The sequence below is a fragment of the Abramis brama genome (assembly GCF_963993115.1).
Source record: "Abramis brama genome assembly, chromosome: 4".
In the NCBI taxonomy this organism is placed as follows: Eukaryota; Metazoa; Chordata; class Actinopteri; order Cypriniformes; family Leuciscidae; genus Abramis; species Abramis brama.
The window spans coordinates 3,233,881-3,256,788 of NC_139966.1; the positions used below are offsets into that span (position 1 = coordinate 3,233,881).

General features: G+C 38.2%; 1 protein-coding gene across 1 annotated transcript in view; it reads right to left on the minus strand.

Annotated features, from left to right (window-relative positions):
• LOC311081540 (NACHT, LRR and PYD domains-containing protein 3-like) overlaps window positions 1-22,527 on the minus strand; it is a 142,572-nt gene extending 120,045 nt beyond the window's left edge. Inside the window, exons 1-3 of the mRNA XM_084112086.1 lie at window positions 22,254-22,527; window positions 10,196-11,984; window positions 9,647-9,820 (exon numbers count right to left, since the gene is read on the minus strand). Of these exons, the coding sequence (XP_083968212.1) occupies window positions 9,647-9,820; window positions 10,196-11,984; window positions 22,254-22,512 (2,222 nt within the window). The 5' untranslated portion in view covers window positions 22,513-22,527. The remainder of the gene's footprint in view (window positions 1-9,646; window positions 9,821-10,195; window positions 11,985-22,253) is intronic.
• Window positions 22,528-22,908: the final 381 nt, after the last annotated feature.

The following is a 22,908-nucleotide window of genomic DNA, read 5'->3' on the forward strand; positions in this document are numbered from 1 at the left end:
CTTTATTTGGCAAAAAGCACAACACTTTGTTTTTATTGTGAGTATACACAAAAATAATACACATTGAACAGAATCGATTGATGTATGAAACTTGCTTGTAATATCAAAGTCAACAGAGCAAAATTAATTTCTTTTGAACTGAACTGAAAAAAAGCGAGCCTATCGCGCCGGCGCGATTGTCGACCTCAGGGGGTTAAATACAATTTACATTGTCCAATGTGCTTTACAGTATTAATAAAAAATCATAAAAAACTAACAACAATAAAACCACAGTACAAATATAGATTTGAATAGAATATCATAAAATAAGTGCTTCATCAATTTAAAATAATAATGAGATACAATGGAATGGTGCATCAGCATGTCTGCCCTACAAAGGCTAAGAGCAGTATCTCCAATTTTTCAAAAAAAAATGTTTTTGCACAAATAAAAAGTGCAGGATCTGCTCTTCAATCTGTTAAAATTTCATATGGCTACCTAATAATTTTTTTTATATAAATTTACATTTTTAGTTGCAGTATTGTATTGAAAAGTAGAGTGAAACCAAGGCAGAATGCAGTATCTGCCCGTACTGCAGTACTGCCTTGGTTTCACTATGATACTGCAGTTTGCCTTTGTTGCAACTAAGTGGCATGAGTCAGGTTTTATGTATATGTATGCTATAAAACCTCTCTGAGAAAGGAACGACTGTCAAAATGGCTTCACTTTTACGTGGGAAAATGCTGGTGAAACTTGCCTTAAACAACAAGGCACCAAAAATTGGTAAGTTTGAAACCTCTTAACCCTTTTTTTGTCAATTTTGTCTTTTTAGCTCTTTACATTAGCTTTTTTACAGCATTGGAATAGCAACGATACTTTGGGGAATACCTTAGAGAAATTACCTTAAAGGTCAAAATTAATGTGTAATACTGACAGCTAGTGTTTAAAATAGTTACCGCAGTACAAATTCAAAATACTGGAGCGAGTCGTCTCCCCCGCCCCCTCCTCCCCAGACTCACGGGGTTCACTAGAAGTTCACGGAGCGGAAACCGCGGCAGCATCCATAACAATGTTGCTAGACGCTAATCTATCCAGATATTACTTCGGTGCACAGTCGAGCTGCTAACGTTCTTATGCTGGCTATATTGACAGTCATAAAAGCCCAACTGTTACACAACAGATAGACACACTTTTTTGGCTTAGAATTACAGTAAGAACAGTAAGAACCGCCAAAAACCCCACAACCTCGCTGTCCTCTCCACACGCCAAAAAGGCACACTTCCTCGGCTTTTACAATAGGAATTACAATAGGAACCGCTAAAAATACCACTACTTTGCCGACTGAACACACTTCATTGGCTTAGAATTACGGCAACAATTGCTAAACACACTGCAAACTTACAGTCTTCTCTTCCCGATGTACAGCCCCCCTCTCATGGCTTAAAATAACTCACTTGTCGGCTCCGGCCGCTGAACTTTGTAAACAAGCTGCTTGTCTGGTAACGTTATCAGGGTTAGCATGGCGGCGTTAGCCAGGACCAGTCAGGATCACTTTACTGACTGTGTCTCAATTGTTTTTGCGAGTAACCAACTCAGGTACTCTAGGTATATAAATCAATGTGAGGAAGTTACACAAATGTTGAAATTACAAAAAATGCCTGTCCCTAGTAGCCGTGATAAATTAGCCTGAAGCTAATGCTTACCTGTTCAGGAGGAAATAAGCCAACAATGCGTCGTTTTGGACTCTAAGCTGTCTCCATCTGTCAAATACATCTCCAATATTTACCAGGGGTTTGTCACGTCTCTGGTCACGCAACTGTTAGAAACATGCCGTTTTTATTTTTTATTTTTAGGGCAGGTAGAATCGATCTCTGTTGATCCCGTTAGTTTGTTTGCTGATTTCAAGGCTGTACTGATGTTACAGCTGTAGCACGCTGGGCCAAAACATAAACATAAATTCCGTCACAGAATGTAAATTTCAAAAAGAAAAAAATACTGACTAGATTAGCATTGTTGTCAGAAAAGATAGTATTTCAGCTTAACATGTTTCCTTAATATCTGATGAGGCATTAGTGTCATTTTTGGATTTATTACAGTACATAGCCTATATTATATATTTTACCTTTAAGTATGTTTTTATGTTTTGATTTTTATGTGATTGGACATATTCAAACATTACAGTCACAGTTTTGTGAGTTTAGAGAGAAAAAATATATAATATGCCATGCATACAGTGTGTGTGTGTGTGTGTGTGTGTGTGTGTGTGTGTTTTGGTTTATATTACATTGTGGGAACCAAATGTCCCCACAAGGATGGTAAAACATGAGATCACCTCCATTGTGGGGACCAGCCAGCGGTCCCCACGAGGGAAATGGGTTAATAAACATACTTAATTATATTTTTTTGAAAATGTAAAAATGCAGAAAGTTTTCTGTGATGGGTAGGTTTAGGGGTAGGGTTAGTGTAAAGAGATAGAATATACAGTTTGTACAGTATAAAAACCATTAAGTCTATGGAGAGTCCCCACAAAGATGTGTGTACCTGTTTGTGTGTGTGTGTGTGTGTGTGTTTGTGTGTTTGTTTGTGGAGGGCATCCTGCACACACTGTTAGTTTCACAATAAATAACATTTAACACAGTAAATTAAAGGAGAACTCCGGTCAATTTTAACATTGAGCTCAACGACAGAGAACAACGACAAAAATCGGTGTTGCCTATACCGTGTTATCCTCTTTTTAAAATTTGCACCCTGTTGACTTCAATGGGGCAATATTTAAACCTGCTTTTAGCCTCTTAACTGACAGATTGATCTTGAGTTGTTGGTACTCAATCTACAGAAAGTTAGTTGACAATTGAAAGTTAGTTGCCAACTGGTTAATAACCTGTTGCAAAATAACATTGACAGTCAACAGGCACTTGTTCGTAAAATCTGTAGATTAAAACTTGAATTGTACCTTATAGTCTATAGGCAGTCAGTTGAATGTATGTTACTTATCAGTTGAAACAGTGTTGTTGAATGTCAAATGATGCACTGTTGACAAGCTACTGAATGGCTACTAATAACTAGTATAGTCTCAACGAACGGACTATCAAAATAAAGTGTTACCCATTGACTTCCCAAAAGCCGAGCAGAGCGCTTAGATGAGGTACTGCTTTGGCTCCCTTCTCTCTCTGGTCTACGGATGCGCGTGCGCCCCCGGCTTTCCGGGAGAAGTGCCCTTAGGACCCATATAAGGAAATTACGCCCCAGCTGACGTCACGCAGACCCATACTCGAAAAAAACTTTACGAAACTTGTGACAAACCGGAAGGACAATTTTTGGCACAGAAATACTCCTTCAAACGTACAATTTATTTTTTGAAACTTTGTCCATGTTTAGCATGGGAATCCAACTCTTTAACAGTGTAAAAAACTCAGTATGCATGAAATAAAATTTCACCCCCCCCCCTTTAATAAGTTGGTCTCATTGGTCGCTTTTAAGAGAATGTTAACTGACGTGGAGGCAGCCACTTCTGGCTGTAAATGTTTTGCCTGATGTGTTAAGGATTGTGGTTGACTTCAAGGGATTTGCTATTTTCATTTGTTTTATGTTTTTATTATTTTTGTGTATTTTGTGACTGTGTGTATGTATGTATGTATGTATGTACTGCTGCCTGTCAGGACACTCTTGAAAAAAGATATTTTTAATCTTAATGAGTTTCTTCTTGGTTAAAAGAAAGAAAGATACTTGATTGTGTTGGATCAACTCCAACACTTTTTGTCAAATAACTGTATATATGAGGTTTTTCAATCTGGGTTTAGGACTGCCCACAGCACTGAGTCCGCTCTCCTGCGAGTGCTAAACGACATTTATATCTCTACTGACTCTGGAGACACTGTGGTTCAAGTTCTCCTAGATCTGTCGGCGGCTTTTGACACCGTTGACCACCCTACTCTGTTAGCTAGACTGGAGACGTGGGTGTGCATAAAAGGCTCAGTCTTGTCGTGGTTCCAGTCTTACCTTTCTGACAGAAAGTTTTTAGTAAAGATGGGAAACTTCTCCAGCTCCATGACACCTCTGAGCTGTGGTCTTCCACAGGGCTCCATTTTGGCTCCCTCTCTATTTTCTCTCTACATACTACCGCTGGGCACAATCTTTAGGAAACACTGTGTATCATTTCACTTTTATGCAGACGACACCCAAATTTACATTCCAATCAAGTGCAATAATCCTGCAGCATTAAACTCTCTTCTGCTATGCTTAGAGGAGGTGAAGGCATGGCTGGCTCAAAAGTTCCTATCTCTTAATGATGATAAAACCGAGGTCATTGTTTTCAGCCCGAGTGAAAGGTCCCAGTACACATGCCCAGACTTGGGGAGTCTATCTCCCTTTAACCTGTTAAGCTGCAACCCCACTTTTGAAAAATCCCCAGAAATGACATACCCAAACTGAAACAGATACAGTTCATGAACCCTTTGTACTAAAAGCACAAGTATGGTCTCATTTGAAAGCTGACACCTGGCAGTTTATTGTAAATGTAGAATTAATTATTGTCATAATGAAAACAATTGGTTTAAATAGCTTCAAAGTTTTGTAAAGTTATTAGAAATTAATTTTTATGAAACATCCTCATGAAAATAAAATTGAAGTTGGCACTGTAGCAATCTAGAAATGCACTACAGCTAAAGCCGCATGTCTCAACATTTAATGTTTAAAATCTGAAGATAATAAGTCCAAAACTCTGTATTTAGTTAAATGTTTTTGAAGACCATGTCAAATTACTTTATTTTGATTTGACGCTAAAAAGCAACTGATGTTTATTGCTATCTTCTAAGCATCTATCCAGTATATTGTCTCTATTGTTTTGTGGTGCAGACGAGCCCCATTCAGTCTCAGTCTCCCCCTGCACACATTCACACCTCTCCAGACTGGTTATGGCTCTAAATATGCATTTCTTTTGTCTGCATTATAGTTACTAACGACTGGCTATTCACAGGCTATTCATAGGGTTTCAGTCCCTAATTTCTTTTCTCAAAGTTCACCTAACATTTTAAACTGTATCAAATGCATTTTTTGAATAAAGAAACATTTCAGTAAGCGTTCAAAAAATCATAAAAGTATAACTTCTAGGTGGCAGCCTGGCAGGTGCACATAGGGCTAGCTAGCATGTTAGCTTAGCACACCATCAATACACGACGATTTATGAGATTAAAACCATGTTTTTGTTCCAAACTTACTTTATAACCCAAGTAGAGTATTTTAAATAATCTTCTGTGATCTAATTTGGCTTCAGATAAAAAAAATCAGACAGAAAATATACTATTGGATAGTGTTCTGCACAATGATTCTATATAGATTAGCATTACATTATAAATATAATCTATTATTATGGAAATACCTGGCATGGCTTGAAAAACACAGGTAACTCAAATATCATAGCAAACATGTTTATTGTCTTCAAAACATCTTTATCTGCATGTTTCAGCGCGATATCTTGTTAGCTTTGTGTGTATCAGTGACGTCCAGGAATGTCACATGATCAGGGCTCTTCTTCATGTTCTAAATATGGACTAATACTGTGCACAGGGCGGCGAGGGCGCCCTCAGGCTATTGGTATGAATTGAAAACACAGTAGTATCAGAGTATGCAAGCGCTCATAATGATTACATCGACGCATTTGGGTATAAATTCAATAAATATTATTCCTGTCTATAGAAATCTGATGTAAACCTATGAGAATATATCAATATTTCTCCAAATCTGCACATTTTTGAGCTAAAAGCCCTGAGGGACGTTGTTTTGTGTATCGCTGTCATGACGACAGCATGGGAGTTTTTTATGAATGAAAGCGTCTGACGCGCATAATTCATATCAAAGGTATCGACTCATTTTTTTCATTTTATAACTCCTGACACAAATGAAGAAATAACTGTCGCTATAAGTTTCTCAGAATACAATAGTGGTCAAATACTGAAACTTGAGTCTTATATCTTTTTAATGATGTATAGTTTGTCAAGTTATAACATTAAATCTTATAGTAACTTTGAACTATATATATAAAAAAACCGCTTCAGTGCGCCCGCGCACTGGCAACGGTTAACAGGTTAAATCTACAGGAGTGCGGAACTTAGGTGTTCTTGTTGACCAGTCTTTAACCCTCTGGGGTCTAAGGTGTTTTTGGGGTCCTTAAGATGTTCTGACATGCCCTGACATTTGTGCTTTTTTCATTTGCTTATAAACATATTAATGGCAAAAAAAATTACACACTATTTAGCACAAACAGGGCTACCATAATATGTGAGCAACAAGAATGTACATGTCTGCATTTTTGAGAGAATAATGTTTATGCATGGTTATTGAAAAAACTAAAAACTAAAGTTTCTGAAATAAGGCCATAAAACACATTCTAAATATGTGCCAATAAGACATTTGTCTAATGGATGTCATCACCTAGTGTTTTTTCTTCAAAATGATGTGAAAATCACCCTGCCTTATCATTCACATAACACAATACATTGATTTGAATTTTGCAAAGCACTTTCTGTTTGGAAAGGCAATATGCGGAGTGGGCGTCAATGATCATGCATATTTAGTGGTTCACACCTGAGGAGACAATGGGGCCTGCATACTTAATTAGCCATTCATTCAGGTGAGTCACTGAGCCACAAGAATGCAAGAGCAACAGTTGGAAGCATCTCAATTCTTTTTTATTTTTCCACATATTGTGCTTGCAATTTGGCCTATAATATCCAAGGAAAACATGTATAGTAATTGTGCAGTTAATTCTCATACTGTATTTTCAGTTTTGGAATATTTATCCTCTCCCCAAATTTGTCACTAATAAAACACAATAAAAAATATTTAAAGAAAAGGCTTATATTTACCTTTTAATAGTTTGTTTACATCTACCTTGTAAATATATTTTTTTATTAAAAAGGTTATAATTACAACAACAATTCAAGTGTAATCTTTCTTTGTAAAAACTAAAGTATACATTTTATCATACATATTTCAAAGTTAAGGATTTGATTGATTATTTGATTACTTTATTTTTGCCAAAACATAGTATATTTAACATGAGCAAAAATTGGCAAACAAAAGCTTATTTGAGGTGGCAGATATTTTACAGTAAAAATGTATAATCTATCCAAAACTAATCAACGAAATGTTGTCTTTCATATGTCTGTAACATAGGTCTTTCATTTTTATTATAAGAAATATAAATGTTAATTTGCGTTTAATACGTTGGTTATACAAATACATTTTATTTCAACATATTTCAGTCGATTTTTACTCAGTATAGCAATACAGTTTGCTAAAACTGAAACATTCATGCACAAACAGAAACGCCTGACTGTAACGTTGTTTTTATGAAATATTAGGGCATATAAATGTTAATTTTCAGTTTAATACGTTGCTTATACAAATAGCCTACATTTTATTTCAACATATTTCTGTCGATTTTTACTCAACTCAGTATAGCAATACAGTTTGCTAAAACATCATCATTCATTCACACACACAGAAAGGCGATTTAAATTTAAACTGTCTTTTTGCGAGCTGTGGTAAACAGCGCACATCTCTGCGGCTGCTGTTCATTCATTCACAGAAACGCGATTAACTTGAGAAGGAAAAAAAACTTACTACATATTCAGATCCTCTCTCCTGCAATACCCGCACTCTGAGGTAGATTTTCCATTATTATTATTCCTCACAGCGCTGCCAGATGGTGTAAACACGTAGGCTACAATGATATGATTAAACTTGTGTTTTTTCGAGCTGATATGGGGGGCGTTCACAAGTTTGCTTGGATTGCCTCAGTAATTTGCGTTTGAATAGCACGCGCTCTCCATGGGCGGAGTCACATTACATTTGAATTAGCTCTAATTAGCTCGACTGGAATCGTTCTCTTTTAATACAGATTTCACAAGATGAGAATATTTGTTTTTTTATATAAATTACCTCATTTAAAAGAAGAGAATTCAAGCTTCATGCCTGTGTGTCTGTATGCCTGTTTGACTGAGTATTCGCTGAGTTACAGTTCATTTTCGGACGCGTTTCAGAATGGTCTTCACTGACAGAGAGAAGGCAGAACTTGCATCACGTTTATTTTTCTTTATTTGGCAAAAAGCACAACACTTTGTTTTTATTGTGAGTATACACAAAAATAAAACACATTTAACAGAATCGATTGATGTATGAAATTTGCTTGTAATATCAAAGTCAACAGAGCAAAATTAATTTCTTTTGAACTGAACTGAAAAAAAGCGAGCCTATCGCGCCGGCGCGATTGTCGACCTCAGGGGGTTAAAGTTTGATAAATACATCTCATCTGTAATCAGTTCCGGTTTCTACCAACTTTGCTTACTATCTAAAATCAAAGGCTTTCTCACTCCAACAACTCTGGAAATGGCGGTTCATGCTTTCATCACGTGTCGGCTGGATTATTGCAACTCACTATATTGCGGTATATCAGATTCTCAAATTTCCCGCCTTCAGCTAGTCCAAAATGCTGCAGCCAGACTCATCCATAATTGTCGCAAATATGATCATATCTCTCCCATCCTCAGATCTTTACATTGGCTACCAGTTCGGCAGAGAATCGATTTTAAAATCCTTCTCTTTGTCTTCAAATCTTTACACAACATAGCACCAGTTTATCTCTCCAAACTTATTCATCCGTACATTCTGTCTAGAAGTCTCAGATCCCACGACCAGGCGCTCCTGGTAGTCCCTCGTGTCAGGCTTAAGCGTAGAGGGGAGCGTGCTTTTGCGGTGGCAGGGCCTTGTCTGTGGAACACCCTGCCTCTAGAGATCAGAACGGCTCCCAACCTCTCTGTTTTTAAGTCTCTGGTCAAAACATACCTATTCTCGTTAGCATATTGATTACTTTTCTTGGGCTGTTTTTACTATTTTACATTTGTTTCTTTGTTTTAAAATTAATCTTAGCTTAGTTGTTCTTTATGTGTTTATGTGTTGTTTTGCTGCTTTTATTTTTATATGCTTGTTCTGTAAAGCACTTTGGTCTGTCTAGCGGCTGTTTAAATGTGCTATATAAATAAATGAACTTGAACTTGAACTTGATACAAATAGGAGTGAAAGTGTGCATATTATAAAATAAAATAGTATTTGCAAAGAGTTCAAATGCATTACTTTGCAATGAATTTTATTTGCTAATAAATTCTTCATTTCCCTCAAATACCTCATATAAAATACTTTATCAAATTATTTTAAATTGAAAATAACTAAATATTTTATTTTAGCAGAAAACTGCTAAAAACTAGTGACACCTTAATGCTTCTCAGTTGTTGAGAAGATTTATAATCATTTTTAGTTGCACATTCAATTCCATTTTATGAGTGGCCCAAACTCATTTGTGCAGCTGCACTTCCTGCAGTGGACACAAACCCAGCTCCTGGGGGGCCAGAGTTTAGCTCCACCCTAATTAAACACATTGCGACCACTGATTTACTGTGAACCAAGCTGCTTTTCTCAGACTTATGCAGTCCACGTGGGTCACACTTCTCAACTCAAAAAATATGGACATCTGTATAAATATGGATAAAAAATCTCATTCCTGCTAATTTTGTTTAGTCTCTTGAACTGGCATTCCATTGAGAGCAGATGTCACATTCTACAACAATATTCATTGTGATAGTATGTCGTTAATTATTTTAAAACTATTTACTTCAGTATCTCCAGCTGACAGTTTGGACTCTTCAGTCCATCAGAAAGAAGCTTCACTCCAGAATCTTGCAGGTCATTGTTACTCAGGTCCAGCTCTCTAAGAAAGATGTTTGAGGATTGTAGAGCTGAAGACAAACTCTCACAACACTGAGCAGTGAGATTGCAGCTATGTAGCCTGTGAAGAGAACAAAACAGCAGTAATGTAATAGTGATGCTTATTAGGTCTGGTTTATAATCTGGAGCACAGATCATTTGGAAAAACATATTAATGTAAACAAAGCTAACAAAAGTTCTCCTTATGAAATAAACAGTATTTTCAGTTTCTATACTATATGATCAAATTAAGAATATTAAAATAGGTAATTTGCCTGATGCCTGACCCAGCTTGCCTTATGGTGGAGAGACATTGGCATTTAATACCATCACACAAATTGATACATTTATTCCTTTTTTTCTGAACAGTCTTAGCCATCGAATACACGTATGTTAGATTAAGGCCCAATTAAAATGACTAATCATGTATATAAGTGATTGTAAAGTAGACTCTTACTGTGCCAAATTGGTGTTTTTGATCACTGGCAGCAGTCTCATCACAGCTTCATCAGATTTTCTGTATTTCTGCAGTTCAAACTTCTCTTGAGTCTCTTCTAACATGAGGAGCACAAACACCAGACCAGACCATTGAGCAGAGGACAGATTCTGTGCTGAAAGATTTCCTGAGCTCAGAGTCTTCTGGATTTCCTCCACAAAATCGTCTTTCAGTTCACTCAGACAGTAGAAGAGATTGATGGTCCTCTCTACTGATACCTCCATCTCTATTGTCTGTTTGATATAGCCAACAGTGTCTTTAATGCTCTCTGCTTTGAATTCCAGTTCTGGCAGTAGTTCCTTCAGGTCAGTCTGATTGGACTCCAGTGAGAGACCCAGGAGGAACCGGAGGAAAAGGTCCAGGTGTCCATTCTCGCTTTGTAAAGCCTTGTTGACTGCAGCCTTATGAAGTTTAAACAGTGGCTTTTTGGAGAGTTTCTGTGTCATTTTTTTCCAGAATGGAAGAAATGGGTTTGCTTTCTTGTCTTTGTTCATCAAGAACACATAGAGAGCAGCAAGGAATTCCTGTACGCTGAGATGAACGAAGCTGTAAACATTTATGGCTGAAACAGTTTCCTCCTGAAATATCTGAGTGCATAACCCAGAGTACACTGACCCTTCACTGACATCAAGTCCACACTTCTCAAGGTCTTCTTTGTAGAAAATCAGTTGACCTTTCTCCAGCTGTTGAAAGGCCAGTTTCCCAAGCTTCAGAATAATCTGATCAAAAGACATTGCATTGTCTTTAGGTTCGGGCTCAGCACAGTATTTTTCTTCCATCTGATGCTTCTGAGAAATTAAGAAGCTTGTGTACATCCCTGTGAGAGTTGTGGGAGTTTTGTCATTGCTCTCTCGACCAAGTAGAGGCCGAAGAACAGTGAGAGAGATCCAGCAGAAGACAGGAATGTGGCACATGATGTACAGGCTCCTGAATTTCCTGATGTGACTGATGATGTTCCCAGCAACCTCAGGACTGCTGTTTTTGATGAAGTATTGCTCTTTCTGCTCATCGTTAAATCCTCGCACTTCAGTGACCTGATCAATGTATCTTCGGGGTATCAGACTGGCTGCTGCTGGTCTGGATGTGATCCAGATGAGAGCAGAGGGAACCAGATGTCTCTTGATGAGGCTTGTAACTATCTTACTCACTGTTGTTTTTTTGTGAACATCTGTAAATCTGCCACCCTCTTTAAAGCTCAAAGGGAAGCGACATTCATCCAGCCCATCAAAAATGAACAAGACCTTACCGTCACCTTCAGGAAAAGAAGGCAGTTCTTTAGGATCAGTGAAGAAGTGTTCGTGAAGCAGTTCCATGAGACTGCGGTTCCCTGTAATCAGGTTTAGCTCACGGAATGGCAGAGGAAAAATGAAGGTTATATCCTGATTTTCTTTTCCTTCAACCCAGTCAAGGATGAATTTATTGACAGAGACAGTTTTTCCCACTCCTGCGATCCCCATCGTCAGTACCTTTGCGTTTCGTTTAAACATGTCCTTACACTTGATTGACGTTTCCTTGGCAGTCAGTCGGTTGTGATTAGATTCAATCTGTCTCACCTCGTGCTCGTTCACTCTTCCTCCAGTCTCATTCTCCACCACATATAAATCAGTGTAGATATCATTCAGGTATTTCCGATGACCCGTCTGTGAATTACCAACCAATATTTGCTTGTAGTCCTGTTTTAATATGTCTTTCAGTTTGCGACTGGTCCCTTTGTAATCAAGAGCAGCTTGACTGTCATCTCCAGTTGAACCTTTAAAAAAGAGGGGAAAGACAGCAAAGACTAAGTGATCATGTTTTTCATAAAGTCTTACTTCATAAAGGGAAACTTCACCCATTTGCATCAAGCCTTGTATCGTTAGAAACCCAGTCATATTTTTGAATGGTCGTGCATTATTCCCTCATTTTCCCCTGAGACGGGAGAAATAAGGATTTCAGTGTTGCAGTTCCTGCTTACAAAGATGCAAAAATCATTCATTTTCATTTTCGAAAGAAATACAAATGAGGAGTAATTCACTAATGAGTTCGCCAACTAACTAGACATTTTGTGTGAAATTAATTTCAAGCTCTGGTGGTAGCTAGCCTTGTAGACGGAAGAGTGATTTATCTTACAGATACCTCATATGGCACTAAAGAAGGCGGCAAGAAGGCACCAAATTTATTTTACATTTCGACTACATACATGACTGTTATGAATTTGGCCCTTTTCTTTAATTTTTACTTTTTTCCCCTTTGTACTACATATCCCACAATTCAAAGCAGGTGATTATCTCTATAAACCTTAACCAGAGTTCTTAGGATAATTGGGAAAGGTATTAATCGTGATCCATTGCAAAGGTAATAACATTTAAATCTATAGCCTGACTTCGTCATACTCAGATTCTAGTCAGAATGTGACTCTGATTGGTCTGAGATTATGATGCGTGTTTCAACCGAACCAGGAAAGAAAATGCCTCTGCACTCATTTGGATATACCTTCAACCAATCAGAGCAACGGAGTAAGTGATGTATGTTTTTCATTCATGTTTCCGATCGACAAATGCCTTGATCGCAGTCGATATCTTCTATAACAGACATAATAACATTAAATCTAACAAACTATGAACTAATTTAAACAAAGAACAATTTAGTGCACTAGCGTCCTCGAGAGATTAACAGAAGAAGAGGTTAGTTTTCTTCGATGTGTGTGAAAGTCAACCTTTTCTCACCTTTCATTCACAAGGCATTCAGTGTAGACCGTTAAGATTAACCGGTTTAGCCAGTTTTCTCAACCCAGAATTTGGGGGGTTGCTGCATTTGCAATTGAAATTTTCGCGACTGTGAGGCTCAGTTGTAACTTTTGTGTTACCTACTATTTACATTGTTATCATATTACTAGGGCTGGGCAACGATTACATTTTTTAATCACGATTAATCGCATGATTTTCTTGCGGTTAATCGCAAATAATTGCATTGTTACGTGCAAAATTGAATAATGAATTCTAAAGTAGTGTATTGCACACTTTTGATGTAAATGTACTGCTATATACACAAAAGTGCAATAACATGTGGTTTGCAAAAACTTAAAACAAATAGCTGAATGTGCTTTTTACCAGCAGTATTCCTTTTACACAGTAGCAATAAAATATTTATTGTAAATCTCAACTTAAACATTACTGCAATCAAATCAAATATTAAACCAAAGCTATTTGCCACTGCCAGGGCATTACCTTTTATCTAGCTTGTTAAAACAAGTTACCATCAGAGTCCTGTTTTCTTGGGTTTTCTGACCAGGTATCCACAGGTATCTTTCATCAGGGAGCAGCAGAAACAGTCTGTGTTCAGTAGCAAGTTTCCCTGTTAGAGTGAGGCGAGGTGGTCGAGCACAAGGTGTAGCGACAGGCGGGTGCGTTCCCGTGAAACTGTCGCGGTTGTGTGCACACGCCCGCCTGCTGGCGAAGTTGGATTGTCTTGAACTTTTTGTACACAACGCGCAGCACAGATAATTGGAAGAGAGACTGTTCCTCTCTGATTGTGAGTTTTCAGAATCTAAATAGTTATCAGGACATCAACAGGAGGGAATTCACATGGCAGGGCATCTCCAATGGCAATCTCGACACTTCCTGTTTCGAATGCGCATGCGTCGCGTCTGAACGCGTTGTTGTCTTTGGAGCTCCATCGATTGATTTATAATTCTTGATTTCTCTTTAAACTCACTTACAACGAACATTTTCTATTTTTCCTCACCTCATAGTTACAACGCGGACTGTTGAGCAGACGTGTCTCAAGCCTAGTGATCCAACGCTGGATACTCTTATAGGTTACGTCCGTGGATCACGGCTGAACGCGTCTTCTCCGCACTCATTTATAAACAAACATTTTTTTATTTTTTTTTCGCCTATCGTGCGTCTACTCCACACCCGTACCACTAAAAAGACGGATTATATCCAAGACTTAAGCCATAAATTAGTAATAATATTGATAGCATCACTGGTAGCGTCGTTGCTAACTTAACTTACTGTCCATCTGTTAAAATGGCGAATATATCAGATGTAAGTAGTCTACCTTTTGGTGCAGGTGAGGACACATTTGAGCTACACGCGTTGCAGTCTGAGCTGGAAGCTGTTGAGAAACAGATCCACGACCTTTTAGTGAGAAAAGCCGAGCTGATAGACCGGCGGTTAGCTCTTGAAACATCACGCGCCGATGCAATTGCACACAAATCAATGATCAACGTTACTAACCCGCTGACTCCGACCTCGTCTACTCCGTGCGTTACTCAGCATCGGTCACGAGCGTCGAGGCCGCGATCAGCTATGGTCTCGTTTACGCCGGCTCCAACATACCACCCTGAAGCCTGGATATTTCCACAGCGGAAGACGCGAGTCAGGTCTAGACCAAGAAAACTCTCTCCGACCCTCCCGGTTTTCGAGATATCCACACAAAACCGCTTCTCCCCTCTTAGCGAAACAGAACGCGATGCTGTGATCATCGGTGATTCCATCGTTCGACACGTACAAGCTACGTTAAATAAAAGTAAGGTGCATAGTCACTGCTTTCCTGGTGCTCGTGTTTCTGAAATCGCTGCTCACGTTCCCGAGATTCTGAACGAGCGCGTCGGAACTGTGGTCCTGCACGCGGGAGGGGCCGACATCAGGCTGCGACAGACAGAGGTTCTGAAGAAAGACTTCAGGAATCTGATCGATACGGTACGCAGCACATCGCCTGATATAACGATCATTGTGTCAGGACCGCTTCCCACGTACCGACTAGGTCATGAAAAGTTTAGTAGATTATTCGCGCTAAATGAATGGTTAATATCATGGTGCAATGAGCAGAAACTGCTCTTTGTAAATAATTGGAATCTGTTTTGGGAGCGTCCTAGGCTTTACCGTGCTGATGGCTTACACCCAAGCAGATTCGGATCGGATCTTCTGTCAGATAACATCTCCAAAATGTTAAATACCTTTTGACTAGTAACCAAAAGTTCAAATCATAGTCTCTGCTGCACCAAATTAACTGATATAAATAGTGTAGAATATTGCATAGAAACTGTGTCTATTCCTCGTTTAGTGAGATCAAATAATAAATCTACTGCAGGATCTAGAAAAAATCTAATTGTTATTAAACCAGAAAATGTTGCTATTAGTAACCAAAAACAATTTCTAAAGCTAGGTCTTCTAAACATTAGATCACTCACACCTAAGGCAGTTATTGTAAATGAAATAGTCACGGATAATAGCTTCGATGTACTTTGCCTTACTGAAACTTGGCTTAAACCTAATGATTATTTCGGTCTAAATGAGTCTACTCCATTAGGATACTCCTATAAGCACGAACCCCGTCTGATTGGTCGTGGCGGCGGTGTTGCAGCGGTCTATAGAGATATTCTCAATGTTACTCAGAAAACGGGTTATAAGTTTATTTCGTTTGAAATACTTGTACTAAATGTTACGCTCTTAGATGTTAGAAAATGTTTCCTAAAAGAGTTTGCAGATTTTCTCTCAGATCTATTGGTCAATGTAGATAAAGCATTAATTGTTGGAGATATTAACATACACGTAGATAATCCAAATGATGCGTTAGGGGCTGCGTTTATAGATTTATTAAATTCCTTTGGGGTCAAACAAAACGTCACCGGACCAACTCATCGTCTTAATCATACACTCGATTTAATTATATCATATGGAACCGATCCAACCGATATAGATATCATTCCACAAAGTGATGATGTCAGTGACCATTACTTGGTAACTTGCATATTACGTACTGCTGTAATATGTCATGCGGCGCCGCGTTTTCGACCAGGCAGAACAATCCTTCCATCCACCATAGATAATTTCTCGAGTTGCTTGTCTGATCTGTCTCAGCTGCTGCCTGAACCCAAACAAACAGATGAACTAGAAGAACTAACTAGCACTATGAGCACCATTCTCTCTAGAACATTGGATGTTGTTGCACCCGTTAGATTAAAAAAGGTTACAGAGAAAATTAAAGCACCATGGTACAATAATACTACGCATGTTCTAAAGAGAGAAACCCGTAATTTAGAGCGTAAATGGAAACAAACTAATTTAGAGGTCTTTAGAATCGCGTGGAAAGACAGTATGTCACGTTATAAAAAGGCCCTAAAAGCGGCCAGGGCTGAGCATCTCCGCAAACTAATAGAAAACAACCAAAACAATCCTAGGTTTTTATTTAACACCGTGGCTAGACTAATAAATAAACAGACGTCACCCGAACAAAATATCCCGTTACAGTTTAGTAGTAATGATTTCATGAACTTCTTCACTGAGAAAATAGAAAACATCAGAACCACAATTGTAAACGTTCAATCCTCAATCGCGCCTTATAATTCAGCCTCAATTTTCCCCCCGCAAGAACAATTACAGTGCTTTACAACTATAGAACAAAAAGAGTTAAATAAACTTATCACTTCATCTAAAACAACAACATGTTTATTAGATCCTATACCAACTAAACTACTGAAGGAAGTGTTACCTGTAGTGGAAGAGCCTCTCCTCAATATTATTAACTCGTCTTTATCTTTAGGTCATGTTCCAAGAACATTTAAACTGGCAGTTATAAAACCTCTCATTAAGAAACCACAATTAGATCATAATAATCTAGCAAATTATAGACCAATTTCAAATCTACCTTTTATGTCTAAAATACTAGAAAAAGTTGTGTCCACTCAACTGGGCTCTTTCTTGCAAGAAAATGATATCTATGAAAAGTTTCAGTCTGGATTCAGGCCGCATCATAGCACTGAAACTGCGCTCGTTAAAATCACAAATGATTTACTCTTAGCTTCTGACCAAGGCTGTATCTCAATACTAGTTTTACTTGATCTAAGTGCTGCGTTCGATACTATAGATCATACAATACTCTTAGATCGACTACGAAATTATACTGGTGTTCAAGGACAAGCATTAAGCTGGTTTAGATCATACTTATCTGACCGCTACCATTTTGTCTATTTAAATGGAGAAAAATCGATCATAACTCCAGTAAACTATGGAGTGCCGCAGGGATCTGTGTTAGGCCCTCTGTTATTCTCAATATATATGATGCCACTTGGAAATATTATAAGGAAACATGGAATTAGTTTCCATTGTTATGCTGATGACACTCAAATATATATTTCATCACGGCCGGATGAAAACGCTAATTTATCCAAATTGACAGAGTGTGTTAAAGATATAAAAGATTGGATGACGCGTAATTTTCTTTTATTAAATCCAGACAAGACAGAGGTAATACTTATCGGTTCAAAAAACCGCCCACAGAACCTCTCACAATACAACTTTGACATCGTAGGATGTCCTGTTACTTTATCCTCTACAGTAAAAGACCTGGGTGTTATACTCGATTGTAACCTGTCTTTTGAAAATCATATTTCGTATGTTACAAAAACAGCCTTTTTCCACCTTAGAAACATTGCTAAGCTACGTAATATGCTATCAGTTTCTGATGCAGAAAAGTTAGTTCATGCATTCATGACCTCGAGACTAGATTACTGTAATGCTTTATTAGCCGGTTGTCCTGCATCCTCAATAAACAAGCTACAGTTAGTCCAAAATGCAGCCGCTAGAGTTCTTACTAGATCAAGAAAATATGATCATATAACACCGATTTTATCATCACTACATTGGCTACCTATAAAGTTCCGTATTAATTATAAGGTATTGCTACTGACTTATAAAGCCCTAAACGGCTTAGCTCCAGTCTATTTAACGGATCTTCTATCACCCTATAATCCATCGCGCTCTTTAAGATCAATAAATTCGAGGCTTTTGGTCATACCTAGGATATCCAGATCAACCAAAGGAGGGAGAGCATTTTCACATTTGGCTCCAAAACTCTGGAATAGCCTTCCTGATACTGTTCGTTACTCGGACTCACTCTCCCAGTTTAAAACTAGATTAAAGACACATCTTTTCAGCCAGGCATTCATATAATATTGTTAATCTCACAGTTTCAAACTACAATCCGGCCTCTAGTTCATAAATGCCAGAGGAGAACTGGCCCCCGACTGAGCCTGGGTTCTCCCAAGGTTTTTTTTTCTCCATTAGGTCACCTGATGGAGTTTTAGGACACCATTAGGTCACTTGATGGAGTTTTTCGGTTCCTTGCCACTGTTGCCTTTGGCTTGCTCAGTTGGGGATATTTTGGGGATATTTAATTTTATTCTATCAATCAATAAATTCCACTAGAAACAAACTTTGTTGTATTATTTTATTTTAATACTGTGAAGCTGCTTTGATACAATCTGTATTGTGAAAAGCGCTATACAAATATACTTGATTTGATTTTGATTTGATCTCCGCTAAACTAAACACAGGCAGGGCCGGCGCGTCCATGTAGGTGAACTAGGCAATTGCCTAGAGCGGCACTTTTGTGAGGGCGGCAAAATGTGTGCCAACCGCCCTTGCCAACCGGGAATGAACAATTCACAAAATAGGCTATGATTTGCTGAGCTGCCGCTCCCCCGCCCCGCCCCCTGCTCTAAGGAGTTATGACTGAGTGATGGGAAGTTCGGATCATTTTATTGACTCTCTTGTTCGATCTCGTTCATCAAAATGAACGAATCTTTATTTGAGTAATTTCGCTAATTTAAGTGGCTTTAAACGTTATACTTTTAACAGCCAAATTCCCCGATCACATCCACCTACGCAATGTTGATCATATTCTGAATTAAGAAATCATTATAGGCTAATGCAGAACATCATAATTACTTTACCTTCCGAGTCTTTCGTTCATTTGTCACCTGACATACGCAATGAACGGATCGTGAATCGAGACTTTTGAAGGAGAAAGCACACCAACAGGGGATCGTTGTTAAAATATATTGATCCAGGGAGTATTTGCAAGGATGACACGCTGTCAAGTCCACCACAGAACCAAGAGACCGCTAGCACAGCTAACGCTACCGGAATTTCTATAAAACAAATGTTGCACACCTGGCGAAACGGTTCTCATTTGCGCTTGAATATGTTCAACACTATAAAATCTGGTGAAATACAATAGGCCTACTCTTCTTTTTTTTCAATTAGATTATCTTATATAGCCTATAGCCATTTTAATGAGTTGGACAGAGTTGAAGGACCCCAAACTAATATATTTGCTTCCTCTTGGCCTACGAAAGTGTTCATACAACGGGAGTATTCTCTGGCTAGAGCAGAACAGCGGAGTGTGTGTGGACAGAAGTGCCTGAGCTTGTGTTTTGGATTAAGCTGCGTTGCTTTAACATTGTGGAAAATAGAATTTTTCTTTATTTAAATTTAGTTTTTTCTTTATTTAAATTTCGTTTTTTCTTTATTTAAATTTAGTTTTTTCTTTATTTAAATTTCGTTTTTCTTTATTTAAATTTCGTTTTTTCTTTATTTAAATTTCGTTTTTTCTTTATTTAAATTTCGTTTTTTCTTTATTTAAATTTCGTTTTTCCTTTATTTAAATTTCGTTTTTCTTTATTTAAATCTACCCTTTACTGTGTCAGTAATGTTTTAGTCAGAAAAATATTAGACTACCTTAAAAGTAGCCTTGCTTACGTGTGTGTGCGTTTAATAAATAAGCAAATAAAACCCTGCCCGCGTGAGGCGCGCCGCTTCCCGCTCGTGCTGTTCTATATAGGCTACTAAAATTTTATAAATTCTGAACGTGTCGCTGTCATGGTCGCGTCTCGCGTGTCCATATATTGCACCAGATGCGACACTGCACTCCCTTGTGAACTCGATTGGATGAACGGTTCTCGAAATAATCCAAATGCAAACAGACAGACAGACGTATAGAGAGAGAAGAATATAGCCCCCTCTCTCCGAAGCTTCAAATATTCTATGTTCATTACTACCGAAGCTTCGAAGCTCAAAAAAAAAGGTAGGTGGACCACCCTAGCGCCCTAGGGGCGGCACAATTGTTTTTCGCCTAGAGCGGCAGAAGTGCACGTGCCGGCCCTGAACACAGGCCTATCAGGTAAAGTTACGTATAATTTTAATTTAAGTTAAAAATGCTGAAGCCGTTGCCATGGTTACTATCCATAGAGCGCCTGCCGTTCACTCACGGAGAGCTGTCTCCCTTTCTGTTCACCTGAGAGAACCTGCCAGAGCCTCCCTCCACTGCTTGTTTGGGAGGGTTATTTGCTGGCTGACCAACATCCCACCCCTCCTGTGACCCATGGTTTGACTGTAGGCTGACTGACTGTGTTAACGTGCGATAAAAAAATTGTCGCCGTCAATTAATAAATGCGTTAACTCGATAATAACGCGTTAACGTGCCCAGCCCTGCATATTATATTATCATACCATTCATCAACATATAGAAATAAAAATAATACAAAGAACAAAGTGTTTAAGATAAGTCTCAGCCTGATCTCAAGGCATTCGTCCCAGTCACAAAATGTATAGTTTATTGATTCGTGTTCACAGACAAAATTTCTCCTTTTTTTCGTGTCACTCAGAACGACTTATTAATGTATTTTTTTCTTTCATCTACTAAGCGCCCATTAAGTCAATTCATAGTTTTAAGTCATGTGACCTGTGTGGTGGCCTGAAGGGCAAAACAATGGGCCGAATGGCGGCTGGATTATCAGCATGATGAATAAATGATATTAGCATTAACTGTATCCAGAAAGAGAGCAGAGAATGTGACCGATCTAGCGCTAGTTTAAGCACTCTCACAAACACTCCTGTTAAAATCACAGAAGCTGACGACACTGCGGCATGAATCTCTTTCATCGAATCTGCACTTTGTTGATTATGACGGAAGAATTCACGAGTTTCAGTCAGACTTCAGACAGAGAGCGAGCACTGAACAAAACTCTGCGTTTCAGCGATGACTAATCTGAACGCCTCTGATTGGCCGATCACATTCAACAGAAACAGATGATTTATTTTTCAAAACTTTTCCAGGCCTGGAAATTGCTTTTTTTTTTTTTTTCAATTCCATGACTTTTCCAAGTTTTTCATGACTGTACGAACCCTGAATTTAAGACATGTTTATTATTATTATGAACATAATTTTAAAGTGCATTTACCAAAATTCATCATGAAAGATCTATTGTTACATGACTGATGTTTGCTTCAGCATTAGATACTGATATATTTTTAGGATAACTTATTGTTGCACTTTGTCTTTTTGCACGGACACGCAGACATCTTTAAATCTGAACAACAACAGCACTGTAAGTGTGTTTACAAAGCAAGCACATCAAATAATGATACGCTTTGCACTCATGTTGTACTGGACATGTGAATGTCTTTTATTTATTCCACAAGTTTTGACGGATATCTTCTTGTCTTGTATTCACACTCGAAATCCATATAGTTCCTTTTCACTATTTATTCTTCCAAGTCAATAAAGAATCACATTTCTTACATACAGCACAATCCTCTTGCGCAGCGATGTCTTCTCAACAACTTATTTGAAGAGATACTATACTTGAGGCAATTTATGCTATATTATAATAAACAGTCAAAAGCTTTGTGTTCTCCCACTGTGTGTCTGCACTTATTGCATGCGCGTCAAACTTTTTGCCTAATACGATTTTATTTACCCTTATATTGTATTGTGGTTTTCTTACAATGACATTACATGCAGTTAATAATTTATTAGACACTGATAATTATGTTAATTATATATTTTTTAAATGTAACATACTGTAATAATCTATAAGTATATTTAACAATCGGTCGAAGACAAATAATTGCAAAGTGTTTATGAGCAATTTGGTCTGGCTTATAGATACAGTATGTTGTTCCATGCGCCATCTGGTGGATATACTGTGAAGCACAACACATTTATTTAAATAAAAAAATAAAAACGTGCTGACAGGATTCAGCGGCATTCCACGGGACAAACTGCAGCATGTCATGGGAAAAATGCGCATTCTTAATGGCCATATCTGTATATTTTCTTGTTTCTGTGTTTCTGTGTACAGGCAGTGATTGTTATTTTCCCCAGCTCTGTTTTGAATGAGCTCCAACAGCGACAGATGTCTTCATATTGCCTGTCAATTACGTTACAGTCAGAGTGAATTAAACATTACCTTGCTTGTGTTTGTTCTCCAGATGCTCAGCCAGATTATTCTGGTTCATCTTCTTCAGGATCTCCACCATGATCTTCACAGCTTCTTCTGATCCGAAACACTCCACCATCTTATCCACAGTTTTCAACCTATCTGCATTCTCCATTTCCGATTTTAATATACACTCATGATCATTCTCTAAGCACCACTGAAACTCCTTTAGATCATCTTCTCTCAGGTCCTTCAGTGAGTTCAGAAGCAGATCTTTAACAGACGCCATCGTCCTTCACCGATTGAGAGCTGCAGGACAAAAAGAAAAAGATCTGAAGTAGTTTCACTCCTAACATTTGGACCTAAGCACTCAAATGTTATTTGGATTATGAAATGAAGCTGTGATCGGATCTGGACTCTCATTGAACTCATGCAAACTCCTCTGTTGAAGAAGTCCTATAATGCTCCTTTTTACAAGATAATATAATAACACAAGATAGGTTCATAGACTGGTTCTGTGAAGTTTCAGCTCGAAATACCCCACAGCTCAACTATTATGCTATTCTGTAAATGCCCACTTTTGAGTGGAAGCAAAGACATGATGTTTTTGTGTGTGTGTCTCCTCAAATACAAATGAGCTGCTGCTCTCCATCCCCTTTTCCAGAAGTGGGCAGAGCCTTTACAG